The following is a 19,188-nucleotide window of genomic DNA, read 5'->3' as shown; positions in this document are numbered from 1 at the left end:
ATTATAAATGTCTTCTATTGTTTTGATAACAAAGGTGGCAGAATATAAGAAACATATGAGCAGTTTAGCATGGTTTCATATGGTAATTTGTATAAGAAGCCATTTAAGGGCACTATTTATTTTATTTATCCTTTGCTCACCAGGTTAGCTCTACTAGGCTGGTAGTCTGTTTTCAGAAGAGACCCAAGGTGGTATTTATACTACTAGGGTAATATTTGGCCAGGGGATCATGGATCATCCTCTACTCCTTTTGATAGGTAGCATGGAATCTTTTATAGCCACCTAAGCTACCACCAACTCAAGCAAATGGGACCTCACTTTAATATCTCATCTGAAGGACAACATATACAGGAGTGAAGCACCCCCCTCCCCCATGCTGCACTGCAGTATCAATAATCCATATACCTGGTGTGAGAATTGAACCCATTACCTTCTGCACCAAAGTAAGTGTGCTACCTGTTGGATATTGAGTACATGTCAAACAGAGTAAGCACCCTTGTCACCTTCAAGGCATATCTAGGTAATTGACTAGGTAGCCTAAAATTTACCCCTAAGGTTTACCTTGTATTGTTGTCACTGATGCTGGAGAAAACTTCTGAATATGGGTCATTGGCTATTTTATGAGTCTGCTTTTCTTAATAACCAGTGATGAGGTTTTTGTTTGCTTTTATTCTTAATAGTTGGACTGCACCTCCAGGTGTAATGCCTAATTGGTTATTTTTGAAGTAACTGTATATTTGTTCTTGATGTTGTCAGATAATACAATTTTGTCCATAAGGCAGGATTCTGTTGTGGCCACAATATCATTTTTTCTTGTATTAACCAAGCCTGTTTGTTATTAATACTGCACGAGTCCAGAAACACAATTTGAAGACCTCTGTTACTTGGCATGTTGTTCATTGTTCACCTGGAAGGTTGAACTGGATCCAGGGTTTTGGTTTAATGTCGCATGTTCATAGGAACTTTATTGTACTGAGTTAACAGTTTTGTAGTAGGTTATTTAACTATTATTTTCAGAGACAATCTGCCATTTTAGCAAATGGATTCTAATACCAAGCTTTTTCTTGTTTCTCAAATGCCAAGATTCTACCCAAATTGCTACAATTCTGAAATGTAGTTGAAATCTAAGGCTGTTTGTTGTTACAGTTAACTATGTGTTGATAAAATTGTTTAGGATGTGTGTTTCTCTGTTGGTGATATCTAAAGCTTATGTGCTTATGAGTTGGCTTTTATAATAATAGCTCTAAACAATTTAAAATGTCCCATTTCATTTTTTTTTTAATTATACCTGTTGTAGAGGTATGTGCAATCATTAGAATACTTTGAACTTTTCAAAGGGCAATTGTAAAGTGCAGATTTTAATTTTAGTTTGTTTAACTTTTTTATTATTAATTAATCAGGTATTAAAGTGGTTTACCTTCATATTGTCAAAAGCACATCCATGGATGTGCATATACGCTAACCGTTTCTGGGAATTCTGTCCTACTGACTTCTCTAAATTTTGAAAAAAAAAACAGCAAACAAAAGTTGACATTTCTGACCAGTCCACAGCTGAAACAAGTGCTACCATGGGTCAAAAAGGGGGTGAGATTTTGTTACCCAGAACATCAGCGTTTGCGGTTTTGAGAAGTCGCAGTTTGCAGTCCGTGGAAGCTGTTTCAGGGATGTGGCTGTTGGAATTATGAAGGTAAACCATTAAAGTCTGGCTTTTTTGGGTTAACTGCATGAAATTTAGACTTTGTTATTCATTTTATTGTTGAAAAATGTATTTTAAATAAATAATGTGCAGCAGACTGTAGGAATTTTACTTCATTAATGCAACAGTGTCTGTAGCGATAGGAGTTGAATGGTATAAAGATATAGGATATTGAGTACGTGTCAAACAGAGTTGCACCCTTACCACCTTCCAGGTGTACCTAAATAATTGAATAGGTGGCATCATATTTACAATAAAAGCTGTCTTGAGCTGTTGTCCTTGATGCTAGAAGGAAATTATGAATAAGAGTCATTGGCTAGGCTTGAAACAGTCTGCAGTTTGATTGCGTATTACTTAACTATAAGCCTATTAACCTACGTCTTTTGTTTAGGATGAATTAATTGGACATGAAGACAAGGTTGAAGGGCACCTTTAAATGTGCTGCATTGCAGGTGTGACTGGAGACTGAATGTGGCAGATGTTTAGGGCCTGATTCCTTGTTCAAAGTGTATAACAATAAATTCAAGTGCACACATGCATTAATTGCAGCCATAATGAGTAAGACTTACTGTATGTTTTGTTTTTATTCAGTCAAAGACATTAGTCTTTATTAATGAAAATTTGTTCCTGGAAATATAATAAATTCAAAAATAGGTATTGTTAGATTATACATGTTTACACTTTAATGGAAGGCACTCAATTAGCTAGGAGAATGCTTAGGGCAAACTTTTCACAAGTAAGGAGCAACCAGAGCAGATCAAAGTTTTACTGACAACAAACTGTAACTTAGATTTTATGTTATAACTGTTTTCCATTTCAGAGTCCTTCTCTTTTTTTTTAAATAATATCTGAGTAGGTTATACATCGCTTTCTTTTCTGCTAAGCATCATGCTGCGGTCTGGGGTATTAAACTTACTGTTAGCTGCATTAACAAGAAACAGAGCAGTCAGGCTAGTGGCATGCAGCCTTTGCCCTGCTCCTTTGAGTTTTTGTTGAAACTTTCTTAGTGACTGAAACAACATACTTTTGTTATTCCAAGACTCATTATAATGAGCACCAGAATAGACTGAATGACTGAAAACATGGACTTAAATATGCCATTTTTCAGAATATTACCTTTTCTCCAATGTCTAGCATTTTTGGGTTGGAATACATATGTTTGGAGGTGGGATGGGGGGTGGGCTTGGCTGCAGCATTGGTGTGCAGTGGTGCTTGCTTCCCTGCAGAAAATGACCTTAAAGGGGAATAATGATGTTTGACATTCACTGCTCTCCTATATTTTTGAACTTTTTTTTTCATAATTCTGGGGTTTGCACTGAACAAGTCTTGGAATTATGAAAATACAATACAGGTCTGAATGAAACATGTTGCATTTAATGGGGTGATCACTTGCAGACACAACATTGCATAACCATTTATCATAGGTTGAGTCATTTATGCATTCATAAAGTAAAGTCAAAGTCATAAACATGCATGAAATCTCTCTCTCTCTCTCTGTCTCATCTACACACGTACACACACACAACACAGGGTACAGGATATGACATCAAAGATACATGTTAAACTGATACTATATTCTTAGGAATGTAGGGCTATACCTCTATAGAAGGAAAATATATTTGCAACATGATGGAGGTGCTGGAAGGACAGAGAAAAACTAACTGAACTCATTCTATTGAATAGCTATCCAATGACACTTATTTCTATGTGTGTGGCACACCACATAAAAAGAATTTAACCAACTCCAAGTTCAGACAATTTCAATGCAAGTAAAAAGTATTGGTGGTTTCCCAGTCAGCTGATTAGATTTAATAGTTCTTGTGTCAGTGAAAAGCAATTCAACAAATGATAGAGGTAAGCTGCAATGATACTTTTTGATGAATTTGAGTTGAGAAGTGAGCCTCCTGAGGCTGAATGTACATTTCTGGGGTCAGAGTGAGGGAATTTGCAGCTGCAGCAGTGCAAATGCTGCATTGTTGTTGTTGTTGTTGTTGTTGCTGTTGTGTTGCTGCTGATGCTGCAGCACCTTTTGGTCACATGACTTTAGAAACAAATTATGGTGACAACTCAGAGAAAGACTGACTGTCAGAACAGTGTAAGAGATGCACTAAAACTGAGGTCATGGATAGCTGGACAGCTTTATTGAAATTTAGAAGTCGCTCAGAGACAAAAAAAGAGTACTGGGAAAGAAACTTTTTTCAGAAAATGAGAAATATATTATTAGGGCTGACTACAAACTTAGCATTAAAATGAAGTGTAATATGTGATGTTTTCTTTCAAATAAATGTTAGAACATGTCTTGAATGGGTTACATTTGCTTTTGGTGTGTGGCAAATAAAATGAAAAGTGCAAAGTGTGCAGAAGTAAAACACACAATTGTACTTAACAGGACATCCTTAGAAAAGGGGAGAATGTCAGCAATTAAATCTAATCAAGGGTCAATAGCAGGGGTGACAAGTGGCTTAGCAGTCAACATATGTTTGTTTCTGCCATTGGTTAAATATGCCCATGATTCTTAATTCATGTGGTCACAAATCCAACAACAAAGTTATGGAAATGACAATAGAGTGATTTCCTCAATGGAAAAAGCCTAGTGTCTGACAATGAAGTTATAAAACTGGAAGGTTACCTTCTGTGTCAGGCTTCATGATTAATGTGGTAGAGATGTGGGGGAAAAGGTTAGCTGTGTCTCTTCTTGTTCCTCTGGTAATAAATGTATTTCCATCAAAGTAGATCCCATGTATGTCAACTTCTGATCCCAGACCAATCATATGCCAGGCAACTTTAACTCTGTTGCACAGCTCCAGTCCAGGCTGGTTTCCATACATGTAGCCATTGATTGCTAAGATAAAGACAAGAAAAACAAAACAACACTTGTATTATCAAATTAAAATAGTCTGTCATTGTTTAAAATAATGTTTCAGTCATAATATCAATATTGGCAGCAAAATATAAAAAAAAATAGTTGGCTTAACAAGCTATGAAGGAACTCTGTCAATGATTATCAAGAGTTTGATGTCTATCTAAGTAAATACAGGTTAGAAATCCTTTTTAAACATGCTTCTGTCTGTCAGATATAGACAATTTAGTGTTTAATTTAGCTCTAAGAGCCATACACACCTAGGGAGCTATAGGGGTAACAAACCGGGGAATGCAGAATGTAAATCTGAACCTATATGGGGCACAAATAAGTGTAAAAACATTAATCTATCTTTGAATGCCAATAACTAAAAATGAATTTGAGAGTGAAATGCTAAAAGCAGCTTGGGATATCTTTTTATGCAGAATTTATTAAATGGTTTAATGTGCTACTTTATTCAAGTCACTTCATCACTGTCTATATTAATGCTTCAGATGAAAAACGTGATACATATCATTTGTCAATGGACATGGGAAATGGTATCTCAAAGGAGCTAGCTGAGGCATAACTATGCAACACACAAAAAGTAATGTAACATATTCTCATACGTTCACTGCTCTCTATTGTGCTCTCTTAATGTTTGCACTTGCAGTGCATATAACAATTTTTCATGTATTACCTGCAGCCTGTACCATACAATCTTAATTTTTGAATTTCAGTGCATATAACGGCTTCTCAGAGATTATCGGCCCTGCCATATGCTCTTCATTTGTATACTTACAATGCATCTTATTTGACTCCTGGAAGTCTTCATCCTCTTTGTTTACTTGTGTAGGCTTTGATGCGAACATTTTGATATTTTCATCCAAGTACCAACTCAGATTTTCATCAAATACTGTAGCCAGCATGAAAAATTCTTTTTCCACATTAACCTGAGAGAAAGGTCACAGTATATGTACAAGTTAGAATTAAACCTTGTATGACACATCTCTTTTTACTAATTTATGGATTTGGCTAGAGTACTTCTTTAAGTATTTTGTTAGAAAGCTAGAGCGACTATGAAGCCATTTATTTTTATGAAGAATGCCGATAGTGGACAGACCAAATTAAAAGCAGGTATAATAATTAAATATCACATGCATGTTTTTACAAAATCTCACCAAGACAACACTGATATATAGACTGTGTTTTATATATTATGGAGACAGGTACATCAAAAAGTAAAAAAGGAGACGAGGTGCACAAGTCCCAGGATAAAAAAAAAATTGCCCAGTCCTGGTGCATGCATTGATGTCAGGGCTGGAAGAAAAGTAGTGCAGACTCCGCAGTACTTAGAAACATCCCCACCACACAGTTAGGCTCGGCTTAGGGGAGGGTGGCCTCCCTGTGGTAGAAGGAAGTAGTCCACAAAAGCACAAAACCTGACAGGCCAAAAAACAAAGACATGGAGATGATAAAGTGGGCTGTTGAGGATAAGGAAGGAATGATATACTGTTATTGTTTTGTAAACACCTTAATTGAATTAGAACTTGTGACAGAGGCAAACTTACATTCATGTAAAAGTAATCAAATGATATTAACAAGTTCACATTTCCAAACATTATAGGATGTATAACAATATATGTGATATAAAAATCTAAGCAATGTTACGTAAATGATTCAGTTCCTGACTTTTCTTAAACTTTATTCCTCACCCAAAACTTTTTTCTACATGTACTGTGCCCACAATTTCCATTTTTTATATATTTTACTAATACCTGTTTTAAAGATCTTACTCCCTGTTCTTTTATCTCTGTTACAATATTCACTACTTCAAACACAGTTGGCTTTTGATTTCCATTTTCTAGTAACTGTTTTTTTTGGCAGCCACCAGCATTAAACTTAACAAAGTCTTAGTGTGTCTAGACACTTCAGGTCTAGTACCCCAACTCAAAAAATAATTTTCTTAGTTACCCTCATTTGCTCATGCAGCATGCTTGGGGTATAAAAGTATCCATGCAAACATTTTCAGGCAAAAATCCTAAATCTTCTAGACTGTGTTGCATATTTGGGAGCCATATATATATGTCCTCCCATTGTTTATTTGTGAATTATAACTATAGGAATCAATCAGAGGAACTCAGAAAGGATTGGGAAGCTACATTGGATAAACAATTCACAATCTCTCTTCCTAAATTTTTCTGACCTCTCCTGACTGACTGATTCATATAGTTGTTATGTAATATTTTATATATCCTACTAATTATCCCCTTTTTAATAGCAGTATCTGTTCTAGATTAAATTACAAACTCATCCAGTGCAGGTCTTTCATTTAGGATTCCCCTATCCTTTTTTCTTTGTCTATATTCTAATATCATTCCCTGATAGGAAAGGTAATCACTTGCCTGCAATCCAGTCTTCTTGGTCTCTTCCACTTCTATTACCTTTCCCTTTCTAATTATTTGCTTCAATACCATGGTTTCTTTGCTACTTTCCTCCAATAAATTCCAGCCACCCTCTTGCTTGTTGTATGTATCCTTAATTGCAGCCATCCCTATGAGCAGAATCTCCTTTCTCTATTACTGTGCTGGCATAGTTCTTAGAATACTTTCTACTTTATGAACTTAATATTCTGTATGGTTATTCATAGAAATACTGTTAAGAAAAATATGTTTTACTTATAGTTACCATTTTCCTTCCACCTTCCCTCCCCTCAGAGTCCTTCCAAACATTAATGACTTGAAGTGAAGCAAATGTCTTTCAGTTCCAGACAAGTTTAACAAAGTCAACTAAAGTCCACACTTTCCACTTATTCTTGTACAGCATACATCACAAGTGTGATTGATGCTTTACAGTCTCACATTTATTCACTATTTTTCATGTTGCTTCTCTTCTTCCTGTTCACCTTCATCTCCTAAATCCAGATTCTGATTCAATTCCATGGTGCTCCCAATTCTTCTGGTCAAATCCTGTGGTTCTCTTTCTCTCAGTTATTTCCCTCCATGTGCTTTATTATCAGCAGAATGAGAAGCACAATCCCCTTATACTTGATGACTCATTTTTGTTGGACAAACTTTTGCATTTTCTGCTTAGCCTGTTCTGCATCAAAGAATTACTTTTATCCTCCAGGAAAAATATTATAAAGACAGCTAGGTAAAGCAGCTTGAATCTCATATCTGCCTCTCTGCTTTCCCTGATTACTGGAATAAGTTTTTTTCTCTTCTGCCTGGTGCATACTGAATAATCATTTTTCATAAACACTCTATTGTCTTCAAATTGTGATACTTTGCCCTTTTGCCACAGTGTTGTTGGGATCAACTCTTTCTGCTGGTAAGTTTGCATTTTTATTAATAAAAATGTTGGTTGTTTTCTCTTGGCTATATTTGGAGCATAAAATGTGCCCTTTCAATTAATAGTTCCTGGTGCGGAATACCAGTACTGTTGCTTATTTGTGCTTTCATAAAATTAATCATCTGTTCCTTCCAGTTTCTCTGGTACAGCAGAAAATCTCAAGTTTTTCCTATGCGCTCTGTTCTCTAATTCTACCATTTTTTGAAGCATCTCTTCTCATACTTAGCCAGCCTTTTCTTTATTACAACATCTGACTTTTGCAGCTCATCTGAATATCTGTTTAACGTTTCTTCCATTTTTCCAGCTTTTGTTATTTCAGTCAATATACTCCTTCAGTGTTTTGTTTATTTTAATCAGCTCTGAGCACATTTGACTTATTTTTCCTTTAGATTACTGGAAGTGATGTCTTGCACCAAAGCTGGAGTTTGAACTGTTTTTTGCTGAACAGCTGAAAGATTCTTCCCAGTCAGTGTTTTCTCTTCACCTTTTCTAGTTAATATTCTTTCAGGATGGCTTGGTTTCTTCTTTGCAGGCATCCATGCAGTGTACTTACTAGCCAGTAACTGATTTTTACTCAAATTAACAATATCTCTGGCTGCAGTATCTGTTTCTTTTTTCTCAATGAGAGAGCTGAAGTCAAGCTGTTGGTCAGTGTGCAGCCATCTTGGAAGTACCTCAATATATTGTTACTTTTGAGATAAATTAGAGAAAATACTTGTACAATAAAAACTGTCAAACGTTACACACAAAAATCTATAGTCCTTAATGCAACATTATCTATTTGAAGAAGCATTGTAGCACATGGAAAAAAGAAGGAAACAGAGGAAGTAAGAAAAGGTAAAGAACAAAAATCATAGGTTTTTGAAAGCTATAAAAATGGAGATGTGAAAGAAAAAGAGATCTGATATGGTGCAATGTTTGTGCAAAAGAGAAAGCCAAACTAATCAATACAAAAAAGTTGCTCCCAACCTACTTGAAGAAAAATACAGGCAAAGACATCTGGATATGATAAATTTTATAATACAAAAATAAGATCTCAAAAGGGAAATGCAGAAAAGATTACTGATATAGAAATGAAACAAATGGAATCTGAAGTGATTGGCTATCTGTAAAGTGAAGGGTTTTGTGTGGAAACTCCAACACAGGCAGTGTCTTAGCATGATGGAAAAATGGGTCCCCAGATGAAGGAACAGCAGGTGGAGTAGGATGTATCTGAGGAGGCTATGCCACAGGGCAATGTTCTGGAGCCTTCTATAGGGGACTCACATGAAAGTCCAGCTGATGTTGTACAGCAAGGGAAGAAGCAGGAGATGGTTGTAACCCTGACACAGATACTGTTGTGGTGTGATGGGTTAATTAGTCCACATGTAGAGGGGCAACAGATGAAAAAAGAAGACTCACAAGAAATAGAAAACACAGAATATGCCCTTAGTCCAGAAGAAAATGATCTAAAGGAAAACCTGCATGATTTAATAGAGCTGGATTGTCAAGTTAAGACAGACAAAAGAAACAGATTACAGAAAGTAAATAAAACCCAAAATGTTAGACAACTGGTACAGCAAATTAACAGTAATCAGAACTATTAAGAAAATTTTAATGTGCTATAACAGAAATAAATAGGGTACACTGCTATACAACTAAACTAATAATGGATAAAATGTTACCACAAAATGTAGACTAACAAAGGAAAGGAAAGAAACAAGTAGGATGCCACAATGGAAGCACCGAATACAGAATACTATAAAAAATAGACAAGAAATATCACTGTTAAAAGAATACAGCAAAGGAAATGTATAATCAAAAATCCTTAGAAACACAGATTATTGTAAAAGCAATACACTGTATCAGTACAGACCAGGATTTATCATACTTTGTTGCAAATGATAAGCTCAAAATATTAGCATGAGCAGAAATGTTAGAAGGTATGCAGACAAATATAAAGGAAAAGTACAAGCTAAGCAATTCAGTGATGACCCAAAAAGGTTTTATTGAGCTTTGTGAAATAAAACAAAAGGAAAAGAAACACCACCAAAAAGAAGAAAAGGGCACGTTTTGGAGAAGTATTTATGAAGAGCTGCTGAACATAACAGAGGTGCTGAGTGGACAGAAGGATTAAAAGAAAGAACAAGAAGCTATAATATATAAAAGATATGAAATGGGATAAAGTAATAGCCAGAGAAACTGAGGCAAAACTAAGAAAAGCCCCAGATGAAAAACTTCAGGCCCAGATTTAGTACCTAACTTCTTAACTTCAGGCCCAGATGTAGCCTAACTTCTTAACTTCAGAGTAAATGTATTAACACCTTTCCACAAAGATTTGCCCTGAGTAAGAATTACTTATGTGCAGCTCCTGAACAGACACCAACCTGGTTAACAAGAGCAAAAAATGATACTACTCCTTAATAGTGAACCCTCAAGCCATCCTTAGAACTGTAGAACTATAGCCTGTCTTCTAACAATACATAAATTAAATACTGGAATTCATGCAGACAGAGCTTATAGTCATCTTGAAAAAAGCTAGTCATGACAACAGAACACAAAGGTACTAAAATAAACAGTGATATGGAAAAAAGTATTATTTATCGTTAAACAAAGTCATAACAGAAAGCTGAAAAAAGGGGAAGAGTATATTTATGGCATGTTTAAATTACAATAATAATAACAATTCATCAGCATTCCAAATTTTTACTAATATTTATGGATAATGGAATGCTTCCAAATATGTAGGCTACACCCTTCACTGATCAGTTACATAGTAATAACTGTGAAACAGTGGCAAAACACTTTGCAGCTAAGCCACAACAAAGGCGGACTATTATCCCAGGGAAAAAAATTTCAAAGGGGGACATTCCAAGATGATCATTTGACACCACTGCTGTTTTGTCTTGCTCTTAACCCATTAAGCTGTTTACTTAATAGATTAGGCTATGGTTATAGTTTAACTCACAAAAAGCATCCTGGTTTAAAGACATCTCATCTACTTTGCATGGATGATTTAAAATTATATAGCTCATCACATAAGCATCTGAATGGACAACTACAAATCACTGAAACATTCTCAGATGATATAAGATTGACATTTGGTCTTGCTAAATGTGTAGAAGTAACATTTATAAAAGGAAAGCTGCAGCACCAGGAAAATATCAACCTGGGGCAGGAATGTCATATAAAGGAACTTGAGCAAGAAAGAATATATAAATATGTGGGAATAGATGGGAATAAAACATAAACAAATAAGAGCAAAGCTTAGTAAGGAATACTTCAGAAGACTAAAGCTAATGTTAGAAACAGCCTTGACATTAAGGAATAAAGTCTAAGTTATTAATTAATTTATACTTCATGTTCTAATTTACAATTTTGGTGTAATAGACTGGTCCCAAAAGGTATTGAGACAATTTGATAGGAAAATAATAAAAATGCTTCCTGTTTATCAGATGATATTTAAAAACCATTGCATGTCAAGATTATACATCCTGCATTCTGAAGGAGGTATTGGGCTCTTCAAAATTGTCTGTATGTATAGACCTACAGTTGTGGGACTACATACATATTTTCTGACCACATCAGATGTAACAAAGAACAAAAGAGAGTTCCAGTTTGTGAATTAGTATACCATACTGCTAAATTTACTACCCCAGCAGTAGGGAATCATAACATGTAATAACATACATGCAGTGAGATTAGTTTATTTTTTCACTTGTCTTTTTTCTTTTATTCATTTGCCTCATCCTTAGCTTTTTTTATATTTTTTATCTGAATCCAGTCCTAGTTCTGCCAGTTTCCTTTGTGTCTTTCTCTAGTGACATAGTCGTCCTTTTGTTAATTATTCATCTCCCTCAATCACTTCACTTTTCCTTTAATAAGTGCCAGCACACCTTTGCATAACATCTTACTTATGTGTATTGCTTTTATCACCTATTTTGTAATATTGTGTGTTTTCTTTTTTGTTACTAAATTGTTTCTGTAATTTGTTCACATTCTTCTCTGGCTATGTGCTCCTGTATACTCCATACCAAAGTAGTAATTCATGAAAAATTCAACAGACTTTGCAGTATACATACTCATTTTCGATTAAACTTCTCCATGTACCATGCCATGTAAATAAATTCATAAATGCTTCAGAGTAGAAGAAAGTGCCTGTGCGGTTGTCATTACAGCAAAGGCAAATTCCTACCATATAGTTGTTTTGCTGCTATTGTTAGGTGATATTCACAGAAATGTTGGCATCCATTCTCTGAAATCAGTTAGAAAAACAGTAGTTTCTTTCTTTCTCCAAACATCTATCATGCTTCCAGTTCCCTAAGAGTCTTACAAATTAATGCTAAGTGTCTTTAATACAAATTCTGTATGATGTTCATGTATACTCATATGTGAACTTCATATTTTGCTTATCTCTGAAACATGGCTCCACAATCACATTTCCCACGCTGTGCTCCACCCCCAATCTACTGTATACAGATTACATCAATCACACAAAGCAGTGAAGATGTTATATCTGTGTCTGATAAGTATGTACATTGTTCACCCCACAAGTTTAAGCCACCTGCGTCTAGTTGTCAAGACTGTATTTCTCCGACTGTTGCTATCAATAAATGTACCTCAGTGCTATATATTGTCACAGGACATTTATGCACTTATGATGCAATATGCAATGTTTTACTATTAAAATATGAACAGACTGTCATTATGGAGGAACTGAATAGCATGCCAACATGGAATTCTGTGCTCTGCCATAATAGGTCCACTTACCCACTAGACTGAATAAGTCAACTAACCACAACAGCATGTCCTCAAAACCTGGAGCTAACTGGCTTTATACTGACTGCTTCAATGGTCACATATCACTGTTCAAATAATGTGAAAAGCAGTAGAATATATAAATTCCATCATTTCATTTTATCTTTGAATGCCTAAAAATTCTGTCCTTCCCCTTTCAGTGACATACAAAGCTGTTCTTACCCCATTATCTTCATTTAAGTGATGATGTTAGTTACTTAAAGACACCTTTCTAAAAGTTTTAAATCAACTGTTTTGGGGTGTAATACATCTGGTTATGTACCACTTACCTGAAGGTACAAAATAGCTGAAAATCTGGCTAAATGTTCAGTTGGGAAAGTTTCTCATGAAGTTATAGTTCTACAAAGATGGGGTGAAACTTCTATACCCTCAATCAGAGGGGTTTTGGAGCTGCAACCTTCATGGTCTAGCTGCTGTACCTCAAGGTATAGAGAAACATCTTAACAGTTCACATTTATTGCCTGAATTTCTGTATTTACTTGCCTCGTTTATGCTATTATACAAATCTTAGAAAGTGGTATTTCGTGTCCAACTCCAACTTTTCCTTATCCTCAAGAGAAGGGTGAAATCTCTCATACATCCATGGCTTACATTTTCCACTTGAGAAGTGGGATGTTAACACAAGATCAGCTTCTTAAGTCATTTCATAAAGCAGTATCGGTTGGTTTTGTTGACTGCTTTTTTTTTGGTTGGCAAAGTAACTGACTGGTTTTGACGATTAAAATCTGTATTACCAGTCAGCCTGTGACTTTCAGCTTTTCCTTGAGTCTCATAATTTGACACAATCTGTTATTTTTAAAAGCAAAAGATAATACTTTATCACTGGTAACTTCTCAAAATGATTCTGGAAGGGCATCAAGAAACTCTCTTGAAAAGGGAAATCACTGTGTCCTGTCATCTCCAAGTATGCCTGACTTCAGAAACTGCTCATAACATTTTTTTCTTCTTTGAGCATATTATTATTACAGAGGTATCACATTCTCTGCCTTATGGTTCCTCTAAGACTGTCTCAGAATGTAGCCCTCCACAGCATATTCTCTTTTCAAACTGCATCAAATTACCTTCAAGGAAGTTTGTCATCTTCCCCCAGTGAAACCTGTCACAACGGCAGCAGTTAACACTAGTGATCACCCCCCCCAATTAAAAGCATAATAACTGCAACTGTTAACTGATGCCTCTAAGGTATGGACGTAAGCCATTGTTATTAACTTTCATAAACAACAACGACAGCAACAAAAACTTTAATTCCAACACTTACAAATATATAACTGTACAACAAAAATAACTATACAACAACAACTGTCCTTGAAACATCTTTTTGTATCATTGGCAATATTGTATCTAAATATAATAATTTAAAACCATATGTATACATGAATTACTTCTTAGTTAACAAAGGTTTAATAGATATATAATCACTAAGCCCCGGTGGGGTCGACGCATCAGTGTATAATTGCCACCAAATTTCTTTGTAACCCAAGGTGGCTTTAATGTTGCCACCTCTGGGGTCTAAAGCAATATTTTCCAAAATGGCAAATTTAAAACTGTGCTTGTCCCCACACTTCTCTATATGTCTATACAGGGCATTATTTGCATCCTTTCTCTTGATACTGTATAGGTGGTCATAAATACTTTTTTTAAAACTTCTTTCAGTTTTCCCTATTTTTATTTTTATTTTTTTATTTTACATTTGTTGACCAGGCTAGTCTAGCTGGATACATGTCCATTTTCAGTAGAGGCCCAGGGAGAAAATCTCCAAAAGAACAAATAATTTAAACAAATTACAGTTACAAGGCATTTAGGTTTGTTAACAGATACATTATAGAGTAGATAATCTCACAACACAGGTAAAATACCACTTCCCTTATTTACAGGATTGAAAAGAAAATATTTTTTTTTTTTTTTTTTTTTTTTTTAGTATCCTGGACATATCAAACGTCTTGCCAAATATATAACACATTTGGAATTACAGTAGCCTTGTTTAAATCTAATCCTGGTTCTGTTGACATTATTCAACATAGTCCTTTCTTCTTCATTTTTCACCCGACATTGATTGCGGCTACCACATTTCTTAGTGTGCTCCTTATCACTGTCTATTCCATTCTTTATTATCCCTCTTTCCAAATACATCTTAATGTTGCAACCCATTTTGTACACAAATGAAGGTTTGGGACCTATAATTTTTGCAATATCTTGATCAACCATCATAACATTCCAAAGAATGTTACAAAGAAATTTGGTGGCAATTATACACTGATGCGTCGACCCCACCGGGGCTTAGTGATTATATATCTATTAAATCTTTGTTAACTATGAAGTAATTCGTGCATACATATGGTTTCAAATTATTACATTTAGATGCAATATTGCCAATGATACAAAAAGATGTTTCAAGGACATTTGTTGTTGTATAGTTATTTATGTTGTACAGTTATATATTTGAATGTTATTCTAGTAAGATTTTCATTTTATTTCATTTTTTATTTTTATTTGTGAATTAAGTATTTTTGGAGTAAATGGTGAATTTGAATGAAGATCTAGGTTCAATATAGCGAAACAGTTAGTAGTTATTAGAGAGTAGTTTTAGGGTATATCTGAAGTATATATTTTTAAATGTATTTTTGAAATGTGTTTGAACCCATTTTAATGCTTTGAGTGGATGTGCATTTGGAATATAATAATATGTTTTTTATATGTATTTTTTTAATGTATTTTTTGTATGTAATTTTGGTGCACATGTCACTTTAAAACATTTTATCTTGGATTTTGGTGCCAAAAGCAGTATTTAAACTGTAATAGATTTGTATTGAGATGTTCTGATGAAGCCCACTTCTATGTGGGTGAAAGCGCTTAACAAGAAGTATTAAATGAAGATTTTTTAGCCAACTTTTTGTTGGTGTGTATCTTTTCAGCCAACTTTTTTGCTGGTTTGTTTTTGTTGGTGATTTTTCATCTCAGGGGTTCGTGGACTCAGCGTTCTTGCACTTGCTATTTATTTGTAACCAGTCAATGGAACGTTTCCTTGGTTCTGCAGTTGAATTCCAACACTATCAAACTATTGTTTTGCTTTGTCTATAATCCACAATATATGGCAAAATAATCCATAAACAACTTATGCCCATCTTGAGTTTGAATAACTTTCTTTCTAATTCCCAGCATGGTTTCTGGCCCAGTCGCAATAATGACGCTAAGCTCACTAAGCTTAAATGAGATGCTCTGTTTCATCTTTAACTTTGGTAATGTTATTGCAGCCTTATTCACTTCTCTTTTTTTCATAAAAAAACTTTTTTTAATTTTATTTTCAGGCCACATGCATTTACAAATCATAGCAATCCTCATGCATAATTCTTCAGTACTTATACGCAGGTGAAACTACATATCTTTTAGAACCTTTATACATAATATATTACTATCTCAACCTTTCAAAAGTTATCATCACATAAAATTACACTTTTCTAAATGCTGCTTCCTTATTTGTCTAAAACAAGCTAGAAACTGTTGGTCTGCATTTTTCTGCTGAATTTTAATTCTACATTTATTTGTTGGAGAGAATACAAACATCTGATTAGGAATGTTCTGTGACTAATGTAGATTGTGTTACTTATGGGCATCCATTCTTCTATACCCCCCACTTGTTTCAGTTTTTCTGAATAACATGACTCAACTCTGTAACACTGCTTCCATTTTATAATCACTCCACCATGTTCTACCACCTCTATTCAGCTGGCCCATTTAAACCTCATCCCAGCAAGGGTTTAACTATATTCAAAGTTATTATACTAATTTTGGTATATATCACAATGTATTGCATAATGTTTGATCAAATAAATTAGCAACTAACACTACAAAGTCCATCTTTATGTCCACTAGTAACTCGTGCATATCCATCACTGATTCAAAAAACCTTTCATCAATGCATCAGTTATAATGTGCTATTCACATAAAACAAATTATCAACAAGAACAAACAGGAGCTGTGTCTTTCTATCAGGGTTCAAGCTTCATCTCCACAGCCGTTAAAATAAAAACAGCTTAGGTACTTCTTCTTTCATCCTCAGATTACCCATCACTTATTTCCCAGCTTCTCCCTTCAGTCTCTCACAAAACTTAAGTCTATTTATAATAAGATCTCCAATTTTGCTATTTTTGGGACTCTATATTGCCGTCAATGTTCCAATCTTCACTCTTTTGACTGAAAGTTCCGAATCATTTTCATAAGGTTTAACTCCACTATCTTTATAAGTTAATCTACCCTGTTAAATGTCTCATTCTGTCTCTGACACCCACTCATGCTGTCCCACCCCCTTGAAAGCCTAAGTCATCTACTATAGTACTTTTGTAGGTGTCAAAAATGGCTCCCTATTGAAATGTCAGCACACAAAATGGTGTGTGCTGACAAGCTTAAAAAAAAGACTGAAAACCAAGAAAAAAGAGCGAATTTCAAAAGATCTCTCTTCTCCTTTAAACTTCTTTTTTGTAGGACGGCAAGCCCCCCCTGCCTCACCCCGAACTTATATATACTAACTCTGAGATCATCATACCATGGAGAAAAGGGAATATTCTGAGAAATGGCCAACATGGACTAAGTATATACTAAGTCGGTTTTCAGCCATTCAGTCTTAGTGTTTCTGGACTCATTACAACGGGTCCTGACATTTCAGATAGTTACCATCAGAAACACTACCCTGATTTATTATACTCTGCTAAAGTCACTTAGCTATGGGATAAGCTTATCTACTCTAGGTATTGATATATATATATATATATATATATATATATATATATATATATATATATATATATATATATATATATATATATATATATATATATATATATATATATATATATACATACATACATATATATATATATATATATATATATATATGTGTGTGTGAGTGTATGTATGTATATCTATATCTATATCTATATATATCTATATATATATATATATATATATATATATATATATATATATATATATATATATTATATATATATATGTGTGTGTGTGTGTGTGTGTGTATCAGGTCACTTTCAACCATTACACCTTTAAAAAGTGCAGTTAAAGCTGGTGTTCTTTATAATGGATAATTAATGGTTAAGTTATCTAAATTGTTCAGATGTCTCAGTGTCTTTTGCCTTTTCCATCATTTTGTTCACCATCTTCTTCTCCTTTATGCAGTTTTGAACTCATTTCTTTTTAACACTTTTATTAAATTCATGCAATTCTATCAATGACATAGATACACATACAGGGTATAGAAAACAAAGTAAATCATTGCAAACATTTTCATAAATTTTTTGCATTATACATGTGTGCTTTCTTTTTTAATGATTATTATTCACTTCCAATATTACAAAGACATATGTCTGGAGGGTTTCTTCCCGGGCTTCCACTAAAAATTGGCATTGTTCCAAGTTGGACTTTCCTGGTAAACAAATGTTAAATAAAAATAAATTTAATTACATAAATTGCTGAAATCCTGCCTTCCCTTACATTTCATTCCTCCTTTGCCTGAACATTATTCTGCATGTATTATTCCCACAAATCTCATTTATGTCTATGGAACTTGCTCCTTCTCTTTTGTAAAGATGCCACCTACAATTGTTTTATCACTTTAGCAATATTCAGTACTTTAGTTACAGCTGAGTTAGATTTTGATTTCTATCTTCTAGATAATAAATTTATAGCTAAATACTAGGCTATCAGTCTACAGACTATTACAAACCTAGCCAATTCAAACTGGAACCTTAGTTTGAGAGACAGCCTTACAGAACTATCTTCAAGTTATAGAGCTGAGTATATTTTCTGTGTTATTCTGTATTATAGAGCTAAATTGTCTGCTTGATATCTGTGTCTTACTGCTCTGCAAATCTATAGAAAACAGTATATATATTTTTTTATAATTTGCACATTCCTTACATTTGTGTTGAAACTGGTCCCCCCCCCCTCATTTCCTGCCTTGTCTTTAAGCTGATATAATTTAGCTAGTGCTGTGTCTCCTTTTAATTAACAACCTGTATTCAAACTGGAACCTTAGTTTTAGAGACAGCCTTACAGAACTATCTTCAAGTTATAGAGATGAGTATATTTTCTGTGTTATTCTGTATTATAGAGCTAAATTGTCTGCTTGATATCTGTGTCTTACTGCTCTGCAAATCAATAGAAAACAGTATATATATTTTTTTATAATTTGCACATTCCTTACATCGATCTGTGTTGAAACTGGTCCCCACCCCCCTCCCTATTCTTGGTTGTAGTTTAAATTTGGTGGCTTTTGCAGTGCCCGCCCCACTGTAGATTTGATCTAAGACACTCCCCCAGGACATCTCTTTACCGCATTCTACCTAATAAACCCTTTCTGCACTTGCTTTTAGTCCTTTTTAATTTAATTACATTTTTTCAAACTGTGTGTGGACTAATATTGCTACATATTCAAGTGTGCCAGCTTGCACTGCATGAGAATTGTATTTACTACTGCTTTTGCTACTTTTCTAAA

The 19,188-nt window shown here is 34.5% G+C and overlaps 1 protein-coding gene across 1 annotated transcript in view; it reads right to left on the bottom strand.

Moving 5' to 3' along the window:
- LOC122801096 (ceruloplasmin) overlaps nt 1–19,188 on the bottom strand; it is a 452,049-nt gene that overhangs the window by 185,160 nt on the left and 247,701 nt on the right. The window contains exons 10-11 of the mRNA XM_044070617.1: nt 5,338–5,488; nt 4,326–4,538 (exon numbers count right to left, since the gene is read on the bottom strand). Coding sequence (XP_043926552.1) covers nt 4,326–4,538; nt 5,338–5,488 — 364 coding nt within the window. The remainder of the gene's footprint in view (nt 1–4,325; nt 4,539–5,337; nt 5,489–19,188) is intronic.

This window comes from Protopterus annectens, chromosome 4.part1 (genome assembly GCF_019279795.1).
Source record: "Protopterus annectens isolate FY-2018-M chromosome 4.part1, PAN1.0, whole genome shotgun sequence".
NCBI classification, from domain to species: domain Eukaryota; kingdom Metazoa; phylum Chordata; order Ceratodontiformes; family Protopteridae; genus Protopterus; species Protopterus annectens.
This window is presented reverse-complemented; position numbering and strand designations above follow the sequence as displayed.